The sequence below is a fragment of the Brugia malayi genome (assembly GCF_000002995.4).
Source record: "Brugia malayi strain FR3 genome assembly, contig: Bm_v4_ChrX_scaffold_001, whole genome shotgun sequence".
Classification (NCBI taxonomy): Eukaryota; Metazoa; Nematoda; class Chromadorea; order Rhabditida; family Onchocercidae; genus Brugia; species Brugia malayi.
Window position 1 is genome coordinate 23,214,719 of NW_025062479.1, and position 22,688 is coordinate 23,237,406.

The 22,688-nt window shown below is 27.4% G+C and overlaps 1 protein-coding gene across 2 annotated transcripts; it reads left to right on the plus strand.

Annotated features, from left to right (window-relative positions):
- Positions 1-1,960: 1,960 nt before the first annotated feature.
- On the plus strand, positions 1,961-21,246 carry Bma-let-2 (the record flags this gene model as incomplete). 2 transcript variants are annotated; one of them, XM_043075867.1, is made up of 27 exons in its annotated part: positions 1,961-1,989; positions 3,647-3,698; positions 9,886-9,948; positions 10,075-10,209; positions 10,468-10,698; positions 10,841-10,939; positions 11,257-11,334; positions 11,544-11,651; positions 13,540-13,656; positions 13,928-14,092; positions 14,381-14,570; positions 14,653-14,847; positions 14,917-15,093; positions 15,313-15,638; positions 15,757-16,156; positions 16,278-16,580; positions 16,666-16,881; positions 17,003-17,272; positions 17,371-17,555; positions 17,658-18,117; positions 18,267-18,596; positions 18,804-19,088; positions 19,192-19,500; positions 19,950-20,121; positions 20,347-20,502; positions 20,922-21,057; positions 21,139-21,246. In XM_043075867.1, the coding sequence occupies 27 exons, from the start codon at positions 1,961-1,963 to the stop codon at positions 21,244-21,246; spliced, it is 5,295 nt and encodes a 1,764-aa protein (XP_042931801.1). The 2 variants fall into 2 exon arrangements, with proteins under 2 accessions (XP_042931801.1, XP_042931802.1); XM_043075868.1 differs by lacking the exon at positions 11,544-11,651 and adding an exon at positions 11,701-11,811.
- Positions 21,247-22,688: the final 1,442 nt, after the last annotated feature.

The window sequence follows — 22,688 nt, forward strand, 5'->3', positions numbered from 1 at the left end:
GTTATTAATCATAATAATCAATACGTTTATATTTATTTTTTATTTAATTTTTTAAATAGATAAATTAATAAATATATGAATAAATTTATTTAATTATATTTAATATGTAAAATAGTGATTGTAATTTATAAAATAATTTTGTTCATTCTAAAATAATTTGATATTAGTTAGTAATTATTAATCGTAATAATCAATTCATTTGTATGTATTCTTTTTTATTTTTTAAATAAATAAATTAAACTTTACTTTTTATTTTTAATAATTTTATTTAATATGTAAAGTGATAATTGCAGTTATTGCATTATACATTTGTTTGAAATTTATATTTATGATTAAATTATATTAATTGGTAGTTACTATATTATAGTATATATTTGTTTATTCTAAAGTTATTTGTTATTAATTAGTAATTATCAATAGTAATAATTAATTCATTTATATTCATTCTTTTAATTTCTCAAATAGATAAATTAAAGTTTATTTTTTTTTTTTAAATAATTTTATTTAATATGTAAAATGATAATTGTAATTATTGTAGTATATATTTGTTTATTCTAAAATTATTTGATATTAATTAGTAATTATTAATCGTATGATTATTAAATATCTTTTCGTTTCTCATTTATTCATTTAATTTTTTAAATTGATAAATTAATAAATGTATAAATAATTTTTTGTTTAATGTGTAAAAAAATAATTGTAATTATTGTAATATATATTTGTTTGTTCTCAAAATTATATTTGTAATTATTTTATATTAAATAGTAAATATTAATGATAATAATTAAGTATCTTTTCGCTTTTTTTTTCACCACTTTTCATTAATTTCATTGTTTTAATTTCTTAAATAGATAAATTAATAAAATATATAAATAATTTTGTTTAATAATAGAAAGATAATTGGAATTATCGCAGTATATTTGTTTATTATAAAATTATTTTTATAATTATTTTGATCAATTAGTATTTATTAATCATTTATTGATAATTAATTAATGTTTATTAATTAGTATTTATTAAAATTAATTATCTAATATTCTTTTTTTACAATTATTTATTTACATTTATTCTTTTGATTTCTTGAATAGATAAATTAATAAATATATAAATAATTTGATATGTTAATAATATAAATTAGAAAACTAATTTTTTGGGAGAAATTTTATTAAATTTTCTGTTTGCTTCTTTACTTTTTCTTCTATGTTAATTTTTTTTAGTATTTTAATTTTTTTTTTTTTTTTGTATGAAATATTAATTTGTTGAATTTTATTTCAAGAAAAAATTGTTTAATTAATATTTATTTATGCGAATATTTATTAATTTATCAATTTATATTTATTAATTTATATATTTATTATTAATTAATATTTTTTATTTATTAATGAAAAGTATTATATGCGAATTTTGTTGAATTAAAATAATTTTATTAAAAGTTTTATTTCATATAAATAGTAGTTATTATTTGAGAAAATGCCAGAACAGATGTGATTGTTTTAGAAATATTTGAATGATTTTTTTCTTTCCTTTTTTTTTGTTAGTATACCAATTTTTTCGCAAATCGTTTTTAGTTACTTTTACAATTTAAATTTTTTTTTTTTACGGCAAGATGAAAGAAAAATTTTTTTTGCTTAGAACAGTGGTTTTATTCTCGAGGCGTAGCAATATTATCAGGGCTACGTCCTGAGCTACGTCCAAACTGATTGTTCCGCTTAACAGCACGACAATTTGAAAGATAATACGGAAGCCGGGAAAACAAGAAGGAAAAAAAAGAAAAAAGGAAAAACGGAAAGAAGAAGAAAAACGGAAAGATTGCATTCCGAATAACAATTTATCCACTGCATCGTTCCGGTTTTGATTATTTCGAATACCGTAATTCAAAATTATCCTATCGGTCAGCTATTTTGTGGCATATTGTATACATTTTGCTTACACAACAATTCACTGACCCGCCTCATCAGCTATGAGGACGCGGTTCAGGATACCGTTATGGTTAGTTTTTTAATTTTTTTAAAATCAAAAATTAATTTAAATTAATTATTTAATACACTTTTCTTCTTCAATTTACCAATTTATTAGCCTTATTAATCCATAAATTAACAAAAAAAAGAAGAAAAATCACAAAACTGTTTAATTATGCATAAATATTTTATCAATAATAATTTCATTAATTCATATAAATTAATTTATTACTTATTATTATTACTTCATTTATTCATATAAATTAATTTATTACTTATTATTATTATTTCATTAATTCATATAAATTAACTTATTACTTATTATTATTATTTCATTAATTCATATAAATTAATTTATAACTTATTATTATTACTTCATTAATTCATATAAATTAATTTATTACTTATTATTATTACTTCATTAATTCATATAAATTAATTTATTACTTATTATTATTACTTCATTAATTCATATAAATTAATTTATTACTTATTATTATTACTTCATTAATTCATATAAATTAATTTATTACTTATAATTATTACTTCATTAATTCATATAAATTAATTTATTACTTATTATTATTACTTCATTAATTCATATAAATTAATTTATTACTTATTGTTGCTACTTAGATGATAAATTCGTAATAATATGCATATTTTATTTTTCTTAAAATATATAAATTTAATTAATTTTAATCAATTATTTAATTAATTTAATTTACAACGAGAAATCATTTAGTTAAAGCATTCCTTTTTTTTTCAAAACATTTAATTTTCAATTAAATAAATTTAAATTATTATCAAATTAAAATATTTTAAAAGTTAAAATAATTTTTGATTAATAAAAATGACAAATAAAAAAAATTTAAATTCTTATTACTATTTCTAATATATATATAAATTCTTATTTTCCTACTGTATTAATAACACACACACACACATTGTTTCATCATTTTAATTGGTTATTCTATTTGCCTATGCATTTGTTATTTTTATTTCATTGCAGCATGTGTAACAATTTTTTTTCTACCGTATATTTCGCTTCATAAAGTTAATTTACTCGAGTAATTACTTTAATTTAGAGTATTGTAATTAAGCAAATTAATTACTAATAAGTAGTAGATGAGTAAATAATTAAATAAATAAATGAAATTGTCATTAATGAAATTTATGAATGACAATTTTATATTAATCAAAGGTTTTAAAAAAAAAAATTTATATTATTAAGTAACAGATAAATAAAGAAACAAATAAATAAGTGAATGAATGAAATCATCTTTAATAAAATTTATGAGTGACAATTTTATATTATTCAAAAGTTTTAAAAAGATTTTTTTATTATGTCTAATAAGTAATAGATAAATAAACAAATAAATAAAAAAATAAATAAATAAAAAAACAAATAAATAAATCAAATTGTTATTAATGAAATTTATGAGTGACAATTTTATACTATACAAAAATTTTAAAAAGATTTTTTTATTATTACTAATAAGTAATAGATAAATAAATAAATAAACAAATAAATAATCAAACAAATAAATAAATCAAATTATCATTAATGAAATTTATGAGTGATAATTTTTACTATTATTATTCAAAAGTCTAAAAAAAAATTTTATATTTTTCAAAAGTATTAATTTAGAATTTGTTAAGAAATAATCAAAAAATGATTATTACAGGCCCTTATTACTCGCAACTACAGCGATATTCTTTACATGGACAATTGATGCGGTCAGTATTTTTATCTTTTTAAATTAAATTAAATTAATTTTTTTATTGAAATTGGAAAAGAGAAATTTTAAATTGGAAAATTTAATTTTTAATAACTGCCAGCAATATAATTATCAAATAGTATGTGAATCGAATTACACCATTCATTATCCATTTTATGTAATTGATTCTTTTTAAATTTTAAATTTAATTATATGTAAAAATTTAAATATGTTTTAAATTATAATTTTAGACTATTTAATTTATAAAATTTCAGTTATATTGGCTTTTTTTTTTTTCAAAATTGTAGCAAATATTTGATTTTTTTGTTTAAATTTTGTTAATTTTTTTTCTTTTTTTTTTTATTCATATTAAACATTTATTAAATTCATGAAATTGCACAAAAGAAAACATTTATAATTTTTTAATAAACCAAATAATTAATTTTTTTTTTTTGGCCAAATGAAATTATTTAAGTATTGCAATACTTATAATTTATTAAATGTTACATTTATTTATATTTGCATAAATAGATTTTATTGATTGATCAGAAATGCTTAACTTCAATAAGTTCAATCTATCAAAAAGGAAGAAATAATAGTTTGATAATAGTGATAAAATTGATAACAGATATGACTGATATGACTGATAATTTTATTTTATCAAAGTTTGCAACAAAAATTCATTTTCGCTTTAAAAAAATGATTAATTGTAGTATAACATAAAAGAATTTAATCTAATATTTAAAAAAAACATTACATTGAATAATTATTTTTGTTTTTAATAATTAATAAAATTGAGTGATAAAATTCTGATGAATGAAATCAGTAATTGATTTGATATGATCCTTATCATTTGATTTATCAGTGGATAATACAGCTACACATACCGTTCTAACCAGTAACTATCAGAATATATTAGTTTAAATTAATCTAATTTATGCATTCTATTTTTATATGCTAATTTAAATTATTAATTAATTGATTATTAATATTTTATTCATTAGCTTATTATATAATCACAGTTTTTTTTTATCATCTGCTGATTAATTGAAGATAATTTATTAAATTTTGTGATAACTTTATCAAAAATTAACTTTATAAAAAATTCATCCTTAAAAGAATTGTATTTTCATAGTAAAATATTTACATCTGAATATTTAGATAATTTAATGTTTATTTCACTCCTTCATCTTCCTCCTATTGCTATTTGTTAAGAATTTTTTAATTCAAAAATTTGAATTCCAAAATCATTCCTTCACTTTGATTATTAAATGAAGAAAAAATATTAATAAAAAAACTAAATTAGAATTTTTCAAAAGAATTTTTTTGCAAAAGTAATTAATTATCTTTTATAAAAACCAATTAAACTAAAATGGACAAAGATAATTTTAAAATTACTAAAAAAGCTTATTTCAATAATATATGATAAGGCAAATAATTTGAAAATTTAAAAAAAAAAAAATTATAATCGATGTTTTTTTCATTTTTATGATAAAAAGTTAAAAAAAAATTAATGCATAACTATCTGTAAATGCAATTTATTTTTGATTAAATTCTTTTTAAGCTTTTTTTATTATTAGTTAAATAATATTTAGATTTACTATTAAATCATATATCAGTAAAGAATTATCAGTTTATCATCTGATAAACAGAAAGTTTGAATGATAATAGCTAATGCTAACATTACGGCGTCGTATTGCATCACTAATGACTGACAAATTGAATTCTTTTATCTGAAAATTTCAGTTTACACTACTAGAATGTTCCATTTTGACATTCTTAGATCAAAAGAAAAAAAAGAAAAGCAAAAACGAAGAAAAAAATTAATAAAAAAATAAAAAACACTTTTTATATAATTTAAATTATTAAAAATGTCGCTCATTTAACTATTTAAATGAATTTTAAATTTTTCAATGTTTATTTGCTTCTATTTTAGCAAATATTTATTTAAAAAAAAAATAATAAAACAATGATTTTTGTTTTCTTTTTTTTTTGCATAATCATTTTATTGTTTTAATATTAAAATTTGGTTTGTAAAAATTCTGAAAAAAAAAAAATCATTTATTTTGAAATGTTTTTTTTTTTTAATTAAATCAACAATTTTTTTTTTGGTTGAATATTGCTTTAAAGCAAGTTTAAAATTAGAAATTTAAATTTAATTAAAAATATTTTGTCAAATTTTTTCTTTTTTTTTTTAATTGATATATACAAAAAGAGCTAATAGTGATAAAAATTAGCAATAAAAATGATATTTAACAGTTTTCTTTAAAGCAATGATAATATTTAAAAGACTATTTATCTTCATAATGATCATTTCATTCCACATTTAATGACAACTGTTCTCGTTCTTGGTACCGTGAACCATTTGTGTAATATTTAAACAATCAACACTTATACTCTAATTTTAACTAAATGAATATATAATCTCAATCGATTGATGTTAAATAATTTTAATTTTAACAAATTTTATCAAAAATTTCACTATCAAGTTTAATGTATTTTATTTTGCTAACATTTTTATATAATTTTTTAATCAAAAAACAAAACGAAGGATACTATTTAGAAATACTTTTATCACGATATGTAGATTTTTTTTAAAAAAAAAAAAATTAAACTATCATTCAAAAAAACTCTACAGAAGTTTGGATGATAATTATTATCATAATAATATTGATTAAATTTAAACACAAAATATTGGGTGAAAAATGCAGCACACTTTATTATTATTATTATTTATTTTTATTAATTTAAAGTGCAATTGAATTTTTTTGATAAATCTGAGATGTAAATCTAAATTTTAAAAATTTGAAATTTAAATAATCCTAGATGAAATTATCAAATATATTTGATAATCTTATCTTTTTTTCTTTTAATTTAACTTTAATATACAACGAAAAGGTTTTCCAGAGCTTTTTTTCCAATAAATTTTATAATTTGAATATTAGAATAATCGATGTGAAAATTTTTTCACAATGAATTTTAGACTGAAAATAATTAATTAATAGTTATTTTTATAACCAAATAACATAAATTTAATTAAGCAATTTTTTTTGTTTGAGAAATAGCACAAAAGCATTAATAAAAAAAAAGAAAAAAAAAAGTAATTCTTAATTAAAAATAAAAAATTTAAAAATATTTAATATTGCCACTGTGTAATTAGCATACAAATGGAATGCTCAGTTATTATAAATTTCGAAAAATTTTTCATTTAATCAAATTGACTGTGTTATTTTTTTGAGTAAAAAGTAATGTGTGAGAACGATGGAATAAATTTCATTTTATTTATTCAAAAAAATTGATTCATTTTTTTTTTTTTTGTTGCAAGAACTTTTTTTCCTTTTTTTTGAGGGAAATTCAAATAAAAGATAGACCAGCAAAATAAAAAAAAATACGACAAATATTAAATTATTTAAACATTTTGAAATGAATATTTAAATTTGGGATTTATGAAATTTAGTGACAAATAAAACTTTTCTTTTATTCAAAATTTTTTGTCCATTTTTTTTTACAAATTAGTTAATTTAATTAGATGTGAATGAAGTGGAAATTTGTTTAATTTACTAACATTTATTGTTAGTATTAAAAAAAAAAAAAAAAAAAAGTCACAGTACTTATTTTTCACTTTTATCGGTTCATCAAAAATTGTCAACGATTCGTAAATGTTTTATGATGTCTGATTGAATTTTGCATGTATTATTCATATTGTTTAATGTTTCAGCAACAAAAATTAAAGGAATTCAAATAAATGTTTATTTAAAAAAGAGATGATTTATTTTTTATGAATTAATTATTTTTTCATTTAATATAATAAAAAAAAATTATTGATTAATTGATTCACTTATATATTCAAAAACGCTTTTTAAAAATTTAAAAATTTGCATTATATTATAATGTTAATAATAATCTTTTTCATCAAAGAAAAAAAGGTTTCTTCTCATTAATATTATTCTTTTTTTTTTTTAAATGTGATAATTTAATATAAACAATTTATCAATAAATTTAGAAATGATAAATTTTTTAATGGTTGATGTATATTTATCTGAATGTGTTAGTATATGTGTGCACATCAATTAATAAATAAATGAGAAAATTGATAAAAGTAAATTAATTATGCTTATATTTGTAAATAATATTAGCTTATTAGCAATGAAAATACCAGCTTAGAATAAGCATATGTAAAACTGTACAGACCAATAAATTGTTTTTTGGTAACAGTTGTTTCATTTCCTGAATTTTGATGTAATCTTTTGGAAAAAAAAAAAAGAAACTGATAATGGATGAAAATAAAAACAGGAAAAGATATGATTGTCAAGAAGAGGGAGAGAGAAAAGAAGAGAGAAAGAGGATGTAATTTTTGCTTATTATTTCTAAGACAAATGCACTTTTTAGCAAGAAAAAATGCTGTAAAAAGAAAAATTATGCTTTTATTTTTGAAGATAGTACAACAGATGCGTTAGATTTTATCGTCTCTCACTCATTTATCAGATGTATCGTAACAGATGAATGTTGTTACTGATAGTGATTAATTTATTGATATATGAATAATTAACAATAGTAACAGATGAATAACGCAGTGAAATGTTCATCTAAAAATATTATATGTAATACAGTATTCATCACAAATGATATATTATCATAACACATGAATATTGTTACTGATAATGATTAATTAACAATGGTAACATATAAATAACACAGTAAAATGTTCATCAAAAATATTATATATAGTACAGTAATCATCAAAAATGGTATGTTATCGTAACAGATGAATATTATTACTGATAATAATTAATTTATTTATATATGACTAATTAACAATGGTAGCATATAAATAACACAGTAAAACGTTCATCTAAAAATATGTAATACAGTAATCATCAAAAATGGTATGTTATCGTAACAGATGAATATTATTACTGATAATGATTAATTTATTGATATATGATCAATTAGCAATGGTAACATATAAATAACACGGTAAAATGTTCATCTAAAAATATTATATGTAATACAGTAATCATCGCAAATGGTGTATTATCATATGCTAATGATACAATACGTTTACAGTATTATAAACAAAGCATTGTATCCACTGATTACGGTAACGAAGGATACTGTAATAAAAAATTATAGTTATTCGAATTATACATTTCGAATTTGAAATCAGAGTTGGTGGAATTCTCAAATTTATTATTCTTATTATATAAGCTTAAAATTATAGATATTTTCTAATTATTAGCAAATATATTTTTGCATTAGAATTAATATAACTGTATTTAAATTCTGATTTTTTTGTTTCATTAAATCAATTATTATGCGATCAAATAATTGCTTTCGAAAAGATCATTCAATGAATTACTCAATCTTTTTGTTTTTATCATCTGCCAGCTTTAAAAAAAATTTTTTTTTTTTGGCAAATTCAATTTTTGTTGCTTTTTAATGACATTTTTAAAAAATTATTTAATGAATTTTGATACTTATCATTTTAAATATTCAGCTAATACAGCATTTCTTATTTTTTGAAGAGTGAAATGGTGCAAAACGTGCTTTCAGTTTTTTCTTTTTTCAGTTAAATCAGGAAGTATGGAATATGCTATTTAGTTATGTTATTTTAATCAGAATCATCTAATTTAATCCAAAGATTTCGGATTATTTCTTTGTTATTTTAATTAAAAATTTCAATTCTATTCCTAATTTTGAAGTATCTCTCCAATAGAAATAAAATAGTAGTTTATAGTTTCTCGTATATTTAAGTTTATTCTATGCCTCAATAAAACTGAAATGTAGTTGGATTAAATACTTTTTGAAATGATAGAATCATCAATCTCTTTTCCTCTACACACTGACATATTCCGAATAAGCTGCATCGATTCTTGAAGTATTCCCCGATTACGACATTCCGATAACTCTTTGTTCCTCAACCCATAAATTTTTTTACACTTTTTAAATGATTTTTTTTTTTTTTTTTCGTCAATACTGTCTACGATGATAGTAAATTCTGGCAGTAATGCTATTCTCAGCATCTGTTGCATACATTATTCAGTGTAATCAATCAAATAAAATCTGTAAGGGACATAAATGATTTCATTTTAGTTATTTAATCAATGATCATTCAGTTATTTGCAAAATAGTTTCAAATTTTAAAAAAAAAAGAGCAAAAAAAAAAAATTAATTGAACAAATTTTATATTTGTAAATCATTTTCAGCAGACAACATGTCGAGATTGCACAAACAGAGGATGCTTTTGTGTTGGCGAGAAGGGAAGTATGGTAAGATCAAATTTGAATATTGATAAAAATTATCTTTCAAATAGTTCGGTAAAATGTAATTGCAAACTTTTATGTTATGATTATGACTTAAGTTGGAGATGAATATGTTTTGATTATTTTTTCCAGGGTATGCCAGGTCCTCAAGGTCCTCCAGGTTCACAAGGAATACGAGGATTTCCTGGTCCTGAAGGTCTTCCAGGACCAAAAGGACAAAAAGGTTCACAAGGTCCACCAGGACCTCCAGGGATGAAAGGTGATCGAGTAAGTATTTATTGTATATTAAATTTTTAAATGTAAGCTAACTTTAGAGCATATTAAATGCTCTAAGTAGGCTGTTTAGCATTTTCCTTAATGTTTTATTACAACTTTTTCATTCTAGTAATTCAATAATTTCTGCAAATATTCCTTTAATCCAATTTTGAATTACACTTGTAGCAATTTTAAAATAATTCAAGTGATGCAGAATCGTAAATACATTTTTTATTTATGAGAAAATGAATATATTTTCGATTTTTATAGGGATTAATTGGTGTTCCCGGCTTCCCGGGAAATGACGGAGCAAATGGACGACCAGGAGAGCCAGGTCCACCAGGTGCACCTGGTTGGGATGGTTGCAACGGAACGGATGGAGCTCCCGGTGTTCCTGGTTTAGCTGGACCACCAGGACTGCCCGGTTTTCCTGGTACACCAGGTATTCCAGGACCGAAAGGTGAACCAGCTATCGGATATGGTGGAGCACCTGGAGAAAAAGTATTGCTTATTTTTTATTAAATTTCATAGTTTGTTTCTTCAAAAAACTTAAATGCAATTTTTGACAGCAAATTGCTTGTTGCCATATATATTTGCATATATTTATTTAAATTCCAATGTAATAATTCAAATTTCATTAAAGGGTGACGCAGGAATGTCAGGAATGCCAGGATTACCAGGACCACCTGGACGAGATGGATTCCCGGGAATGAAAGGTGATCGTGGTGATATTGGCCCAGCTGTAAGTTACTCAACTGTACACTTAATTTTGAAGTAATAATGCATATTTGATGTTAAATATAAATATATATTAAATTATCATTTATATATTAGTATTCTTATCAGATACTGAAATATTTCATTAAAGTTGAGTAAATTATGCAAGAAAGACTAAATGATATAGTAAATTGAGTTTGAAAATAAAAAAAATTTATTCTCTTAATCAAATATAAATAGGTAAATAAGTTATTTGAATATGAACTGCAGTTTTTTCTATCTGAAATATTATTTGAATTAATGATTTTTTAACCTGATAATTAAAAAAAATGTGGTATTCAGGGACCACGAGGGCCACCTGGTGAGATTGGTATACCTGGAAATCCCGGTATCGGAAGTATAGGGCCAAAAGGAGAACCTGTATGTTTTTTCTAAAAATTTTTTAGCGTTATAATCAAAGTATACCATTTACTTTGTTCTGTTTTTTTTTTTTTTTTTTTTTTTTGAATGATTTTCAATTTAACATTTTTGCGTTAAAGTTCTTAACTTTACATTCAAATGTTGAAATTATTTTGTGTCTTTTAAGATGCACATTTTTGCATCGAAACAGGAAGAGACAATACCTTTAGGGAGATCTTGGTCAGATAGGACCACCAGGTCCACCTGGACCGCGGGAATTCACTGGTTCAGGTTCCATCGTAGGTCCACGTGGTACACCAGGAGAAAAAGGTACGAAGGTGCGTTCATTTTTTACAATTTCCTCGCAACAACATAGCTGTATTTTAGGGCGATCAAGGACCTCGTGGTCTACCAGGTCTTCCAGGTCCGGTACCATCAACCGGTGCCAAAGGTACAATCATTGGTCCGCAGGGTTCCCCAGGAATGAAGGGAGAGAAGGTTTGCATACGTAGATGGAGACCATAGATGCGCAATATAACTTAGCTTGAAAATATTCCTCTCACAAGATCAGCCGATCTAATCTGAATACTTCAAATAAATTATAGTAAAAATTTTTTAATTAAAATAGAAAGTTACCAAAAACTTTTTATTTTAATTAACTACAAATTATAAATAAAAAAAAAAAAAAAAAAAAGAAGAAATCGGCTGAGTTTTTAATGTGTGAACCAAAGCATTTCTCTCTGATTTATAAGACTTTTATATGTATTCAGTTGCTAACGTACGTGAACGTGTACTTAACTGAAAAAATTAGTCAGTCAAAGTGATAAAATCTGATAATCTGATGAATGATAAGTGATATACTTTTTACATTTTGAGTAATACATTTCTGGACGATCACATTGTCATTTACACTTAAACTCATTTATTCACTAAATATGTTATATGAAAATTATTTAAGAAATGAAAAAATAAAAAAAAATTTATAAAAAATTTTGGATAAATTTTTTTTTTAAAAAAAAAAAAATTCTTTTCATATTTGTTATGCTTAGCATAAAGTAATTCTTGAGAAATGATTTAAAAGTACGTCAAAAGTGAGTTCATTAAAATGATTCACTCTCATATTTTGCTAATAATGAATGATTTGAAATACTAATTAAAAAATATATATATAAAATTTAACTCCTAGCTTAAACTATCAGTTTATTTGATTAACAGAAGTTTAAACCTTGCAAATTGCTTGGAAAACTATAAATCATTCATGAAAAGTGAATCATCGATATAAAAAAAGCAAGAAATTGATATAATTTAAAATCTTTCAAATTTTAAAACCAAATTAAAAGTCTTGAAATTCAATAATGAGTTTTTTTCTTTTTTGAGTGAGCATTTAAACGCACAAACTTTACGATGCATCGATAAAAAAAAAAAAAAATTGAATTCGAGATCGATTTTTTTTTTTTGAAAACTAACAATTCTAATTCTTAGTGCGCAAATAAGCAAAATAGGGGCGCAACTATCTATAAGAAATTGCGCAAAATTGGAATAAACAAGCAACTGATCTCATATAAAAGTCTTATCATCTTTTGAAAATTTTTTCACAATTTCTTAACTAATTTTAAAACTTCTTTCCATTGCTTGCTTATCAGAGAATGCAAAATTTAAATTTCATTTTAAAAGTTACTATCTGCTTGTGATAACTTTTTGTTTTATCTGTCAGTTAACAATATAAGCAAGAAAAAAATTCTAAAAAAAATCTCAAATTCATTTTTTTTATACTTAAAAATGTTAAACATTTTAATTTAATTAAAAAAATTTGCGCGATTATATTATTATTATAATTCAAAATTTAACTATTAAAAAAATTTTTCCTTCAATGAATTAATTTACTTTACTTTACTTTACTTTATGCTTAAGCATTTATCATGATAATCATTCTCATTCTGAAAATATTCAAACATTTACCAGTTATAACCAATAATAAAATAAACATTCAGCAAATTAATAAAGGTTTAATTTAAATGGCGAAAAGGAAGGAAAAGAAAAAATTTTAGTAAACATTTGAAATCGTTGCATGTAACTTTGTTTTGATACATTCTTATTTACTTACTTACTTTATGCTAATCTAACAGCTTTCTTTCAGAAAGAATCTTTCAATGAAAGCTTAATACCATTTTAAATGTAATAGTTTATTTGTTTTCGAGTAATGCATATTTATACATGTATTTTTAGGGTGAACCTGGAGAACCTGGAGCACGTGGATATCCGGGAAATGCTGGTGCACCAGGACAACCGGGTTTCCCTGGAATGAAAGGTGAAAAAGGATTATCTGGACCAGCTGGACCACGAGTAAGTTTTTATAGTAATTTATACTCAATAAATGATTATTCAATATGAGCATTAATTCATTAAAGGAAATATGCAACTGTTTTTTTAATTCAGTTTTATTTCTATTGCTTTTTTTTTTTTGAATATATTTTCTAAATTTTCGAATTTTTTTTTTTTGTGAATTTTTTTAATGATAAATGGTTAAAATTATATGGGATTTTAAGTTTTGAAGTTTTATTCAACATTAAGAGATTTGTAAAAGTGATTGAGGCTATTCTTGTGTTATTTGTAGGGCAAAGAAGGACGGCCTGGCTTACCAGGCCCACCAGGTTTCAAGGGTGATCGAGGCTTAGATGGTTTGCCAGGTGTGCCTGGTTTACCTGGTCAAAAGGGTGAACCAGGTTTTCCAGGTCGAGATGGATCAAAAGGAGTTCGAGGTCCACCAGGACCACCAGGAGTAGGTATTTAATCCTTAGAGTTTCAGCTACCTCTGTGATAGTTTATGCAATATTTTTAAAAAAATGAAATGTGACAAAAGCATCCGTCGAGATTAAGACTGCTACTATGCTCCTTGTATAACTGAAAAGTTTTAAAAGGAAATCTTACTGACAGTACTATGCGATCAAAAAGATTCCATTGACAATTGATTAATTGTTCTTCTCATAAATTTCTGATCTAAAAGGAAGAATATTTGATACCAATTTGTGAGACAACACTTTATTTTATTCAATTATAATAACTATAGGGCGGTGATTTTACGGATGGACCGCCGGGACCACGTGGATTACCAGGTCGAGAAGGGCAACCTGGTCCACCGGGTGTTGACGGTTATCCTGGGCCACCTGGACCACCAGGCCCTCAAGGACCACCAGGTGGCCCTGGACTTCCAGGTTTGCCTGGTTTAGAAGGAATACCCGGACCAAAAGGAGCAAAAGGTTGGTAATATTATTGCATATTTTCCTAGCATATTTCTTAGCAATACTTTATGCTGAATTTTTTAACTATGTCACTTTACAGGTGATGCTGGTATCCCAGGTGCTCCTGGTGTACCTGGACCACCAGGATTGCCTGGGCCACGAGGACCTAAAGGTGAGCCTGGGCCACGTGGTATTGATGGAAAGAGTATTCCCGGTTTGCCAGGTAAAGATGGTAGACCTGGTTTGGATGGTTTGCCCGGAAGAAAAGGAGAAATGGGATTACCAGGTGTTCGAGGTAAGTCAATTTTTTTTTGACAATTAAACAAAGTGCAGCAATTTGATTCTAAAAAAATCCATAGTTTAGGTCCTCCTGGTGATTCACTGAATGGACTTCCTGGTCCGCCAGGGTTGCGAGGACCACCGGGACCCAAAGGTTATGACGGACGAGATGGTGCTCCAGGTTTGCCTGGTTTACCTGGACAAAAAGGTGACCGTGGTGGATCGTGTTTGGCTTGTCTTCCCGGAATGAAAGGAGAAAAAGGTAACTTTTAATTGCAGAAATCAATGATCGATAAGTTTTTCCTGATAATTTTTCTGAAATTGAACATTTGTTGGAGTGTTCTGTTCAGGAAAGTTTTGCAAATGAGGAAGTTTATCAAAAGATTAGAGAATGATTATTCAGGTAAACCTGATAAAAGATTGGCTAAAAGGTAGCTGGGTAGAAGATGCATTACGGTGCTTACTATTGCCACCTTTTCAGGCTCTGCTGGTTATCCGGGCTTGCCTGGACCACAAGGTGAAAGGGGATTACCAGGAGTGCCAGGTGCTCAGGGTCCCCCTGGAGATGATGGAATGCCTGGTGCGCCAGGAAGACCTGGACCACCGGGACCACCTGGAAAAGACGGCATTCCCGGTTTACCAGGACAGAAGGGTGAACCAACACATATGGTGCTTCGACCAGGACCACCAGGATATCCGGGTCAGAAGGGTGAAGCTGGCTTCCCAGGCTTGCCTGGACAAGTTGGACTACCTGGGAAATCCGGACCACCTGGTTTGCCAGGATTGCCCGGAATACCAGGACCAAAGGTCAGCATAATATTACAACATTTCAAATTTGAAAATCCAAAAATTAGTACTCATCAAACTCCTTAATTTATTTTTGTAAATGAATGTATGATAAGTTAACAACGTTGCATTATTTCAGGGCGAACCGGGTTTTCCTGGGTTGACAGGAAAACCTGGCAAAGACGGACTTCCAGGTTTTCCTGGATTCAAAGGAGCTCCAGGTTACGGTGCTCCAGGATTGCCAGGACTTCCGGGCCAGAAAGGAGAAGCGGGACTTCCTGGTCTACCAGGAGCTCAAGGACCTGTTGGACCAATGGGACCACCTGTAGCCGAAAGTCAGCTGAAACCAGGACCTCCAGGAAAAGACGGATTACCAGGATTGCCGGGCCCGAAAGGTGATGCAGGTTATCCTGGCCTGCCTGGAAAAGAAGGTCTCCCTGGGCTTCCAGGTTTACCAGGACCAAAAGGAGCTGAAGGTTTGCCGGGTCCACCAGGTGCAGCAGGACAACCTGGATTGCCTGGTCCGAAGGGAAATGCAGGTGAGCAATTAATCCTTTGCTTTTTCTTCCTTAAATTTGTAAAAAAAAAAATATAATTCGGAAATTTGAGAAGTACTGAAAATATCAGAAACATTTCATTTTATACAATTTTAAATTCCAGGGAAACCTGGCTTGCCTGGTTTGCAAGGTCAAAAAGGCGAAACGGGATATCCAGGGCTACCAGGATTACCAGGAGCTAAAGGTGAACCGGGGCTGTCAATGACAGGACCACCAGGTCCTCCTGGATTTCCTGGACTGAAAGGAAACGACGGTTTTCCAGGACCACCAGGGCCTCCAGGTCCTGAAGGACCACGTGGCTTGCCAGGTATACCAGGCTTTAAAGGAGATGCTGGTCTTCCAGGTCCACCTGGAGTTGTAGGTTTACCTGGTCAAAAAGGTGATGCAGGATTTCCAGGACTTCCAGGTAAATTTTATGTGAATTACTCAAATCTTCTATAATTTCTGGAGCATTTTAAAAGTGAGAGTTGATTACAATTACTTTGTTTCAGGAGCAGAAGGTCCGGCAGGACCTCCTGGTGTAGCAGGATTGCCAGGTTTTCCAGGACAAAAAGGTGAAGATGGACTGCCAGGTTTGCCAGGCGTTGCTGGATTAAAAGGAGATGCAGGACTTCCTGGTGCTCCCGGTCTTCCAGGAGCGGACGGAAAACCAGGATTTCCAGGACTTAAAGGACAAGGAGGACCTCCAGGACCACCAGGTTCAAAAGGTATGAATGAACGTTTCCTCTATTATGTACAAAAAAAAACTCTTTTGAAATGCATGCGGAATGCTATATTCAACAATTTGTGTGTATTAACAAAATCAGCTTTAAAATGGAACGATTTCAGGTGATGCTGGATTACCAGGTTTACCAGGAGCACCAGGTGTCAAAGGTGAACGAGGAATAGCTGGTTTACCTGGTTTGCCAGGAGTGAAAGGTGTGCCGGGTTACCCTGGTGCACCTGGTAAAGATGGTATCCCTGGTATTCCAGGTGAAAAAGGCGAACGTGGTTTCAATGGACTACCAGGAGAAAAAGGTGAACCTGGACCTGCTGCAAGAGATGGAGCAAAAGGTGAAGCTGGTTTACCTGGCGCACCAGGTTTACGAGGACCTCAAGGTTTGTCGTTAGTGGAATTAAATGTTTTATGAACTTAATGTTGTTATGTGATTCAGATTCATATAAAAAACGCAGGACAAAATAATTTTATTTTACAGGACCACCTGGATTACCAGGATTGCCAGGAATAAAGGGTGAAGATGGAAAACCAGGTTATGGTGCACCTGGATTGCCAGGAGAAAAAGGTATTCCAGGTTTACCTGGAAAACAAGGAAGACCAGGAGCACCAGGACCAAAAGGACTTGATGGTGCACCAGGATTTCCAGGACTTAAAGGAGAACCAGTAAGATACAGATTTGAAAAAAAAGATTATGACTTTTTAATGCACGTTATAAAAAAAAAATAAAATAACTTTCACAGTGATTATGAAAATTATCATTTTTAGGGTCTTGCTGGACTACCAGGTCTTCCAGGACAAATTGGAGCACCCGGCCTACCAGGACAAAAAGGTGATGCAGGTTTTCCAGGCCAAGCTGGTCTTCCTGGAGCACCAGGTTTGCCGGGTAAAATGGGTGTGCCTGGTATCCGAGGTGACAAGGGAAGCCCGGGAATACCAGGTGCATATGGTGAACGCGGTCTAGATGGTCTTCCAGGACAAAAAGGAGAACCTGGATATCCAGGATTGCAAGGTCCGATAGGTCCACCTGGTCCTAAAGGTAATGTAGGTGCTCCTGGTTACCCAGGTGTAAAAGGACTGCCGGGATTTCCTGGAAAAGATGGACTACCGGGTCTACCAGGAATCAAAGGTGATGCTGGAATACAAGGACCACCTGGAAAAGATGGATTTCCTGGATTACCTGGTCAGAAAGGTGAAGCTGGATTGCCTGGCTTACCTGGCTCACCCGGCAAGTTTTTTTTTTTTTTTCTTGCTAGTTATTAAAAATTCGTTCACAAAGGTTGTTGTGGTTTTTACAGCCGAATTTAGAAACTTTGTCAAACTTGCAACCTTTAAATTCTGGTTTTAATTTTCAAATGATTTTTACTATTCTTTCAGGTGCTTCAATTGCTGGTCTAAAAGGTAGTCCCGGAGCACCGGGACTTCCCGGTAAGGATGGCCTTCCCGGTTTGCCAGGAATGAAAGGTGAACCAGGGATACCAGGATACCCTGGAATACCAGGAGCAAAAGGGGAACCGGGTTTACCTGGAATCCCAGGAGCGAAAGGAGAACCAGGACTACCAGGGTTACCAGGTTTGCGTGGAAAAGATGGACTTCCTGGATCACCTGGTGTAGCTGGATTACCAGGCTTACCTGGTGCAAAAGGTGATGTTGGACTAAGCGGTGCTCCAGGTGCACCTGGTCTTCCAGGTTTACCAGGACTAAAAGGTTTGTCTTCAGAAAATTGTCCTTTATGAATCTAATAACTGAGCCAAATGAGTGGGAAATTTTTTTTTTTTACTTCTTTGAAATGATAACGTCAAAATAAGTTTTAATAATATTTGAATATCTGATATTTTTTTTTGATATTTTTCCAGATTTAAACATTTGATATTTGAATTTCCAATGGAACTTTCTAAGAGTTTTTTTTTACAGGCGAACCAGGTCTTCCTGGATTTCCGGGACCAAAAGGTGAACCAGGTATACCAGGAAAGCCAGGATTTCCAGGATCCCAAGGTGTAAAAGGTGATTGTGGTACTCCTGGAGCACCAGGTCGGGACGGTGCACCGGGCAAAATTGGCGAACCAGGACCAATGGGTCCACCAGGAGCTGAACCATTAACACTGCGTGGTGAGAAAGGTGATCAGGGTCCAATGGGTTTACCGGGTATCCGAGGTGAGAAAGGACTTCCTGGATTGGATGGTTTGCCAGGGCCAGGCGGTTAGTTGATATTCAAGTTGAAAATTAAAATCCATTGATAAATAAATTGTAATTCAATTACTTCACATCTGATGTATAATTAAAATTTGATAACTGATTTCAGGACCACCAGGACCACCAGGATTGAAAGGAGCGGATGGTTTCCCAGGACTACCTGGCTTACCTGGTGAGAAAGGTGCAGCTGGTTTGCCAGGTTTTCCAGGTGTAGAAGGTACACCAGGACCACCAGGATTGCCAGGACCAAATGGACCACCAGGAGCACCCGGACCAACATACAGAGATGGATTCTTACTCGTCAAACATAGTCAAACAACCGAAGTACCTCAATGTCCACAAGGACAGCAGAAACTATGGGATGGTTATTCTTTGCTGTATATCGAAGGCAATGAAAAATCACATAATCAAGATCTTGGTAATTTTTCCCGATTATTCTCGGTGAAAATCAATGAAAGGAATTATTATTATTTTAAAAACTTTTTCTACAAAATACCATAATAATGCAACATTTTATCACAAAATTATCATTAAAACAATACATTTGATCATATATTTATTAGTGAAATTATCACTAAATGCTTAGAGTAATTAAAAATGAATAGAAAATGATAATTTTTTCTTGTTGAAATTATTATTAAATATAAATATTTCTTAAAAAATCAAATTTAGAAAAAAATTTCCTTCTTTTGGACTATTATTTGTGATAATTTTAACAAATAATAATAATAATAATAATAAAGCGACCAATTTAATTATTACATAATTATAAATTGTATGAATATTAAAATTGCTTATTTTAATTATTTTTTCATAATTATCAATTAATTTTTAATAAATAATAAATGAATATAAAAATATTTTTAGGTCATGCGGGTTCATGTTTGACACGATTTTCAACAATGCCATTTTTATTCTGTGACTTCAATAACGTTTGTAATTATGCATCACGTAATGATAAATCATATTGGTTATCAACAACAGCTCCAATACCAATGATGCCTGTTAATGAGCAAGGCATTGAACCATATATTTCAAGGTATTTTAAGTATTACTCTTCTTTTTTTTTTTTTTTGTTTCACTAAATATAAACTAAATTAAAAATATTAAATTTTATTGCATTAAAAAAATGACTAAATTAATGATTCTATATTGAATGATTATTATTTGGAATAATTTTAAATTTGGTTAAATTTTTTTTTTTTTAATTAAAAGTTTTTAATTTTATGTTTTTTCTATTTTTTTTTTCTTTCTTTCTTTACAGATGTGCTGTATGCGAAGCACCAGCTAATGTTATTGCTGTTCACTCACAAACTATTCAAATACCAAATTGTCCAAATGGATGGAATTCACTTTGGATTGGTTATTCATTTGCTATGCATACCGGTGCGGGAGCTGAAGGTGGTGGTCAATCATTGAGGTAATTAATTAATTTCACATTAATTTTGAATAGAATTTTATATTTCATAGTAATAATAATAATTTAAAATGAAATTGAGATTAAATAAAATGAAAATATTATAACTTTTTTTTTTTTTTTTTTTTTTGTAAATTTAAATAATTTTTACAATTGTTCATTTCTATTCTAATTTATTTCTAATCCATTTTGGTTAAAAAAAAAAAAAAAGAAAGAAAATATTAAAAGTACTATTGAATTATTCCAAAAACTATCAGTTATCGTTTTTTTATTTTTTTAATTATTAGCAAAGTGATTATTAGTATTTTCTAAAAATTATTATGCAATTTCTTTGACTTTAATGGTATGCTTCAACAATTGATAGATAGATCAAACTTAATTATTCAATAAATAATGAAAAAAAAAGAAAAATTTTTTTTTAGCTCACCTGGTTCTTGTCTTGAAGATTTTCGTGCAACACCATTTATTGAATGTAACGGTGCTCGAGGTAGCTGCCATTATTTTGCTAACAAATTCAGTTTTTGGCTTACAACAATTGAGGATGATCAACAGTTCAGGGTATATATCATTCTAATTTTATTTTATTAATTCAAATAAAATTATATAACAAAAGTAAAAGTAAAAAATGTAAAATTTTAGATCCCAGAAAGTGAAACATTGAAATCGGGAAGTTTACGAACACGGGTCTCCCGATGTCAAGTGTGCATAAAAGCTACAGATTCGAGCCGATTTCCTTATAAACAATAACATTCAAGAAAAAAGACAAATAAAATAATGAAAGATAACAAAACAAAACAAAAACAAAAAAAAACGATCAATTTTTTTTTGGTGACATCCGTTCAAAAAAAAGAAAAAAAAAAAAAAAAAAAAAAAAAAAAGAGAAAAAAGGGATACAAACAACAAATATCAACAAAACGAATCACACTGCTTAATATTATAAAAATGCTGCCAATTAGTAGTACCTTTCATTTTAATAGCATTTATTGTAAAATTTATTTCTCATTTATTCTTTCTTGAAGCATTTTTTTTCTTTTTTTGCACTGCCTTTAATTTTAATAATTTACTTATATTAAATTATATATACATATATATATATATTTCTTTTATTTTAACATTTTTTTCGAAAGCTGAAAAATTTTAGTTTTATAAAAGAAAAGATTTCAAAAAAAAGAAAAAAAAAGACATTTTTGTTTAGATCAAAGAATTATAGTTTTTTTTTTTTTGAAAATTTTTAAAATTTGAAATATAATTAAATTAAAATGAAACGAAAAAAACGAAAGTTAAAAGTTAATTTAAAATTGTTCTTTCTATCTTTTATTTGGTTTTTGTTTTGTGATACATACGATATTGCTATTATTATCATTAATATTATTATAAACTGCCTTTTCTATTCTATTTCTGCCATCTTTTTCGTTGATATGTGCTTGTTGGGTGTCTCGTTATTTAAAAAAAAATTTTTTTTTTTTTCATAAAAGAAAAAAAAAAGTGTCATTTGAATTATTTGCTTTATTTAAAATGAAAAGAAGGAGAAGAAAAAAGAAAAAGAAATATGTGTTACCCGTGGTGCTACATTTTTCTTTGCCCATTAATTTAATCGGCTAATTAACAGTAAAAATTGCTATATGTTATTTGTACATATTCAAAAAAACATTTAATTGAAGTTTTTTTCTTTCTATATTTCAAAAATTTATATAACTTTATATAACAGTTTACTATCAATATAACCTTTCAAAATAATTAATTTCATTCAGGATGGTTATTCGTTGTGTTCAAGAAGGTAATTTGTTTGTATGCAGTGAGGAGATTTCAGAATTCTTATTCAATCAAAAAATAATTCTAATTTCGAATTTACTAATGAATAATACTGTAAAAGTTTGAAAGTAATTTGTTTAAAAAAAAAAAAAAAAAATGAAATGATAGAATTAATAGAATGAAAAACAGTAGTCAGAATAGAAAGCGCTAATTTGCAAATTGCAACTTTTGCACTCTAAAGTGATCATAATAAATATAAGAATGTGCAAAGTTAAATCATAGTTTAGATATTATAAAGCCATTTATTATGTTTTTATAACATGATATTACAATTCAGCTATTATATGACAGTACAGTTACCCAATTACTACTGTTAATTTCTGATTTAAATTTAATTACAATTTGCCAACCAAATCACTTAATTTTAAATTAGCAAT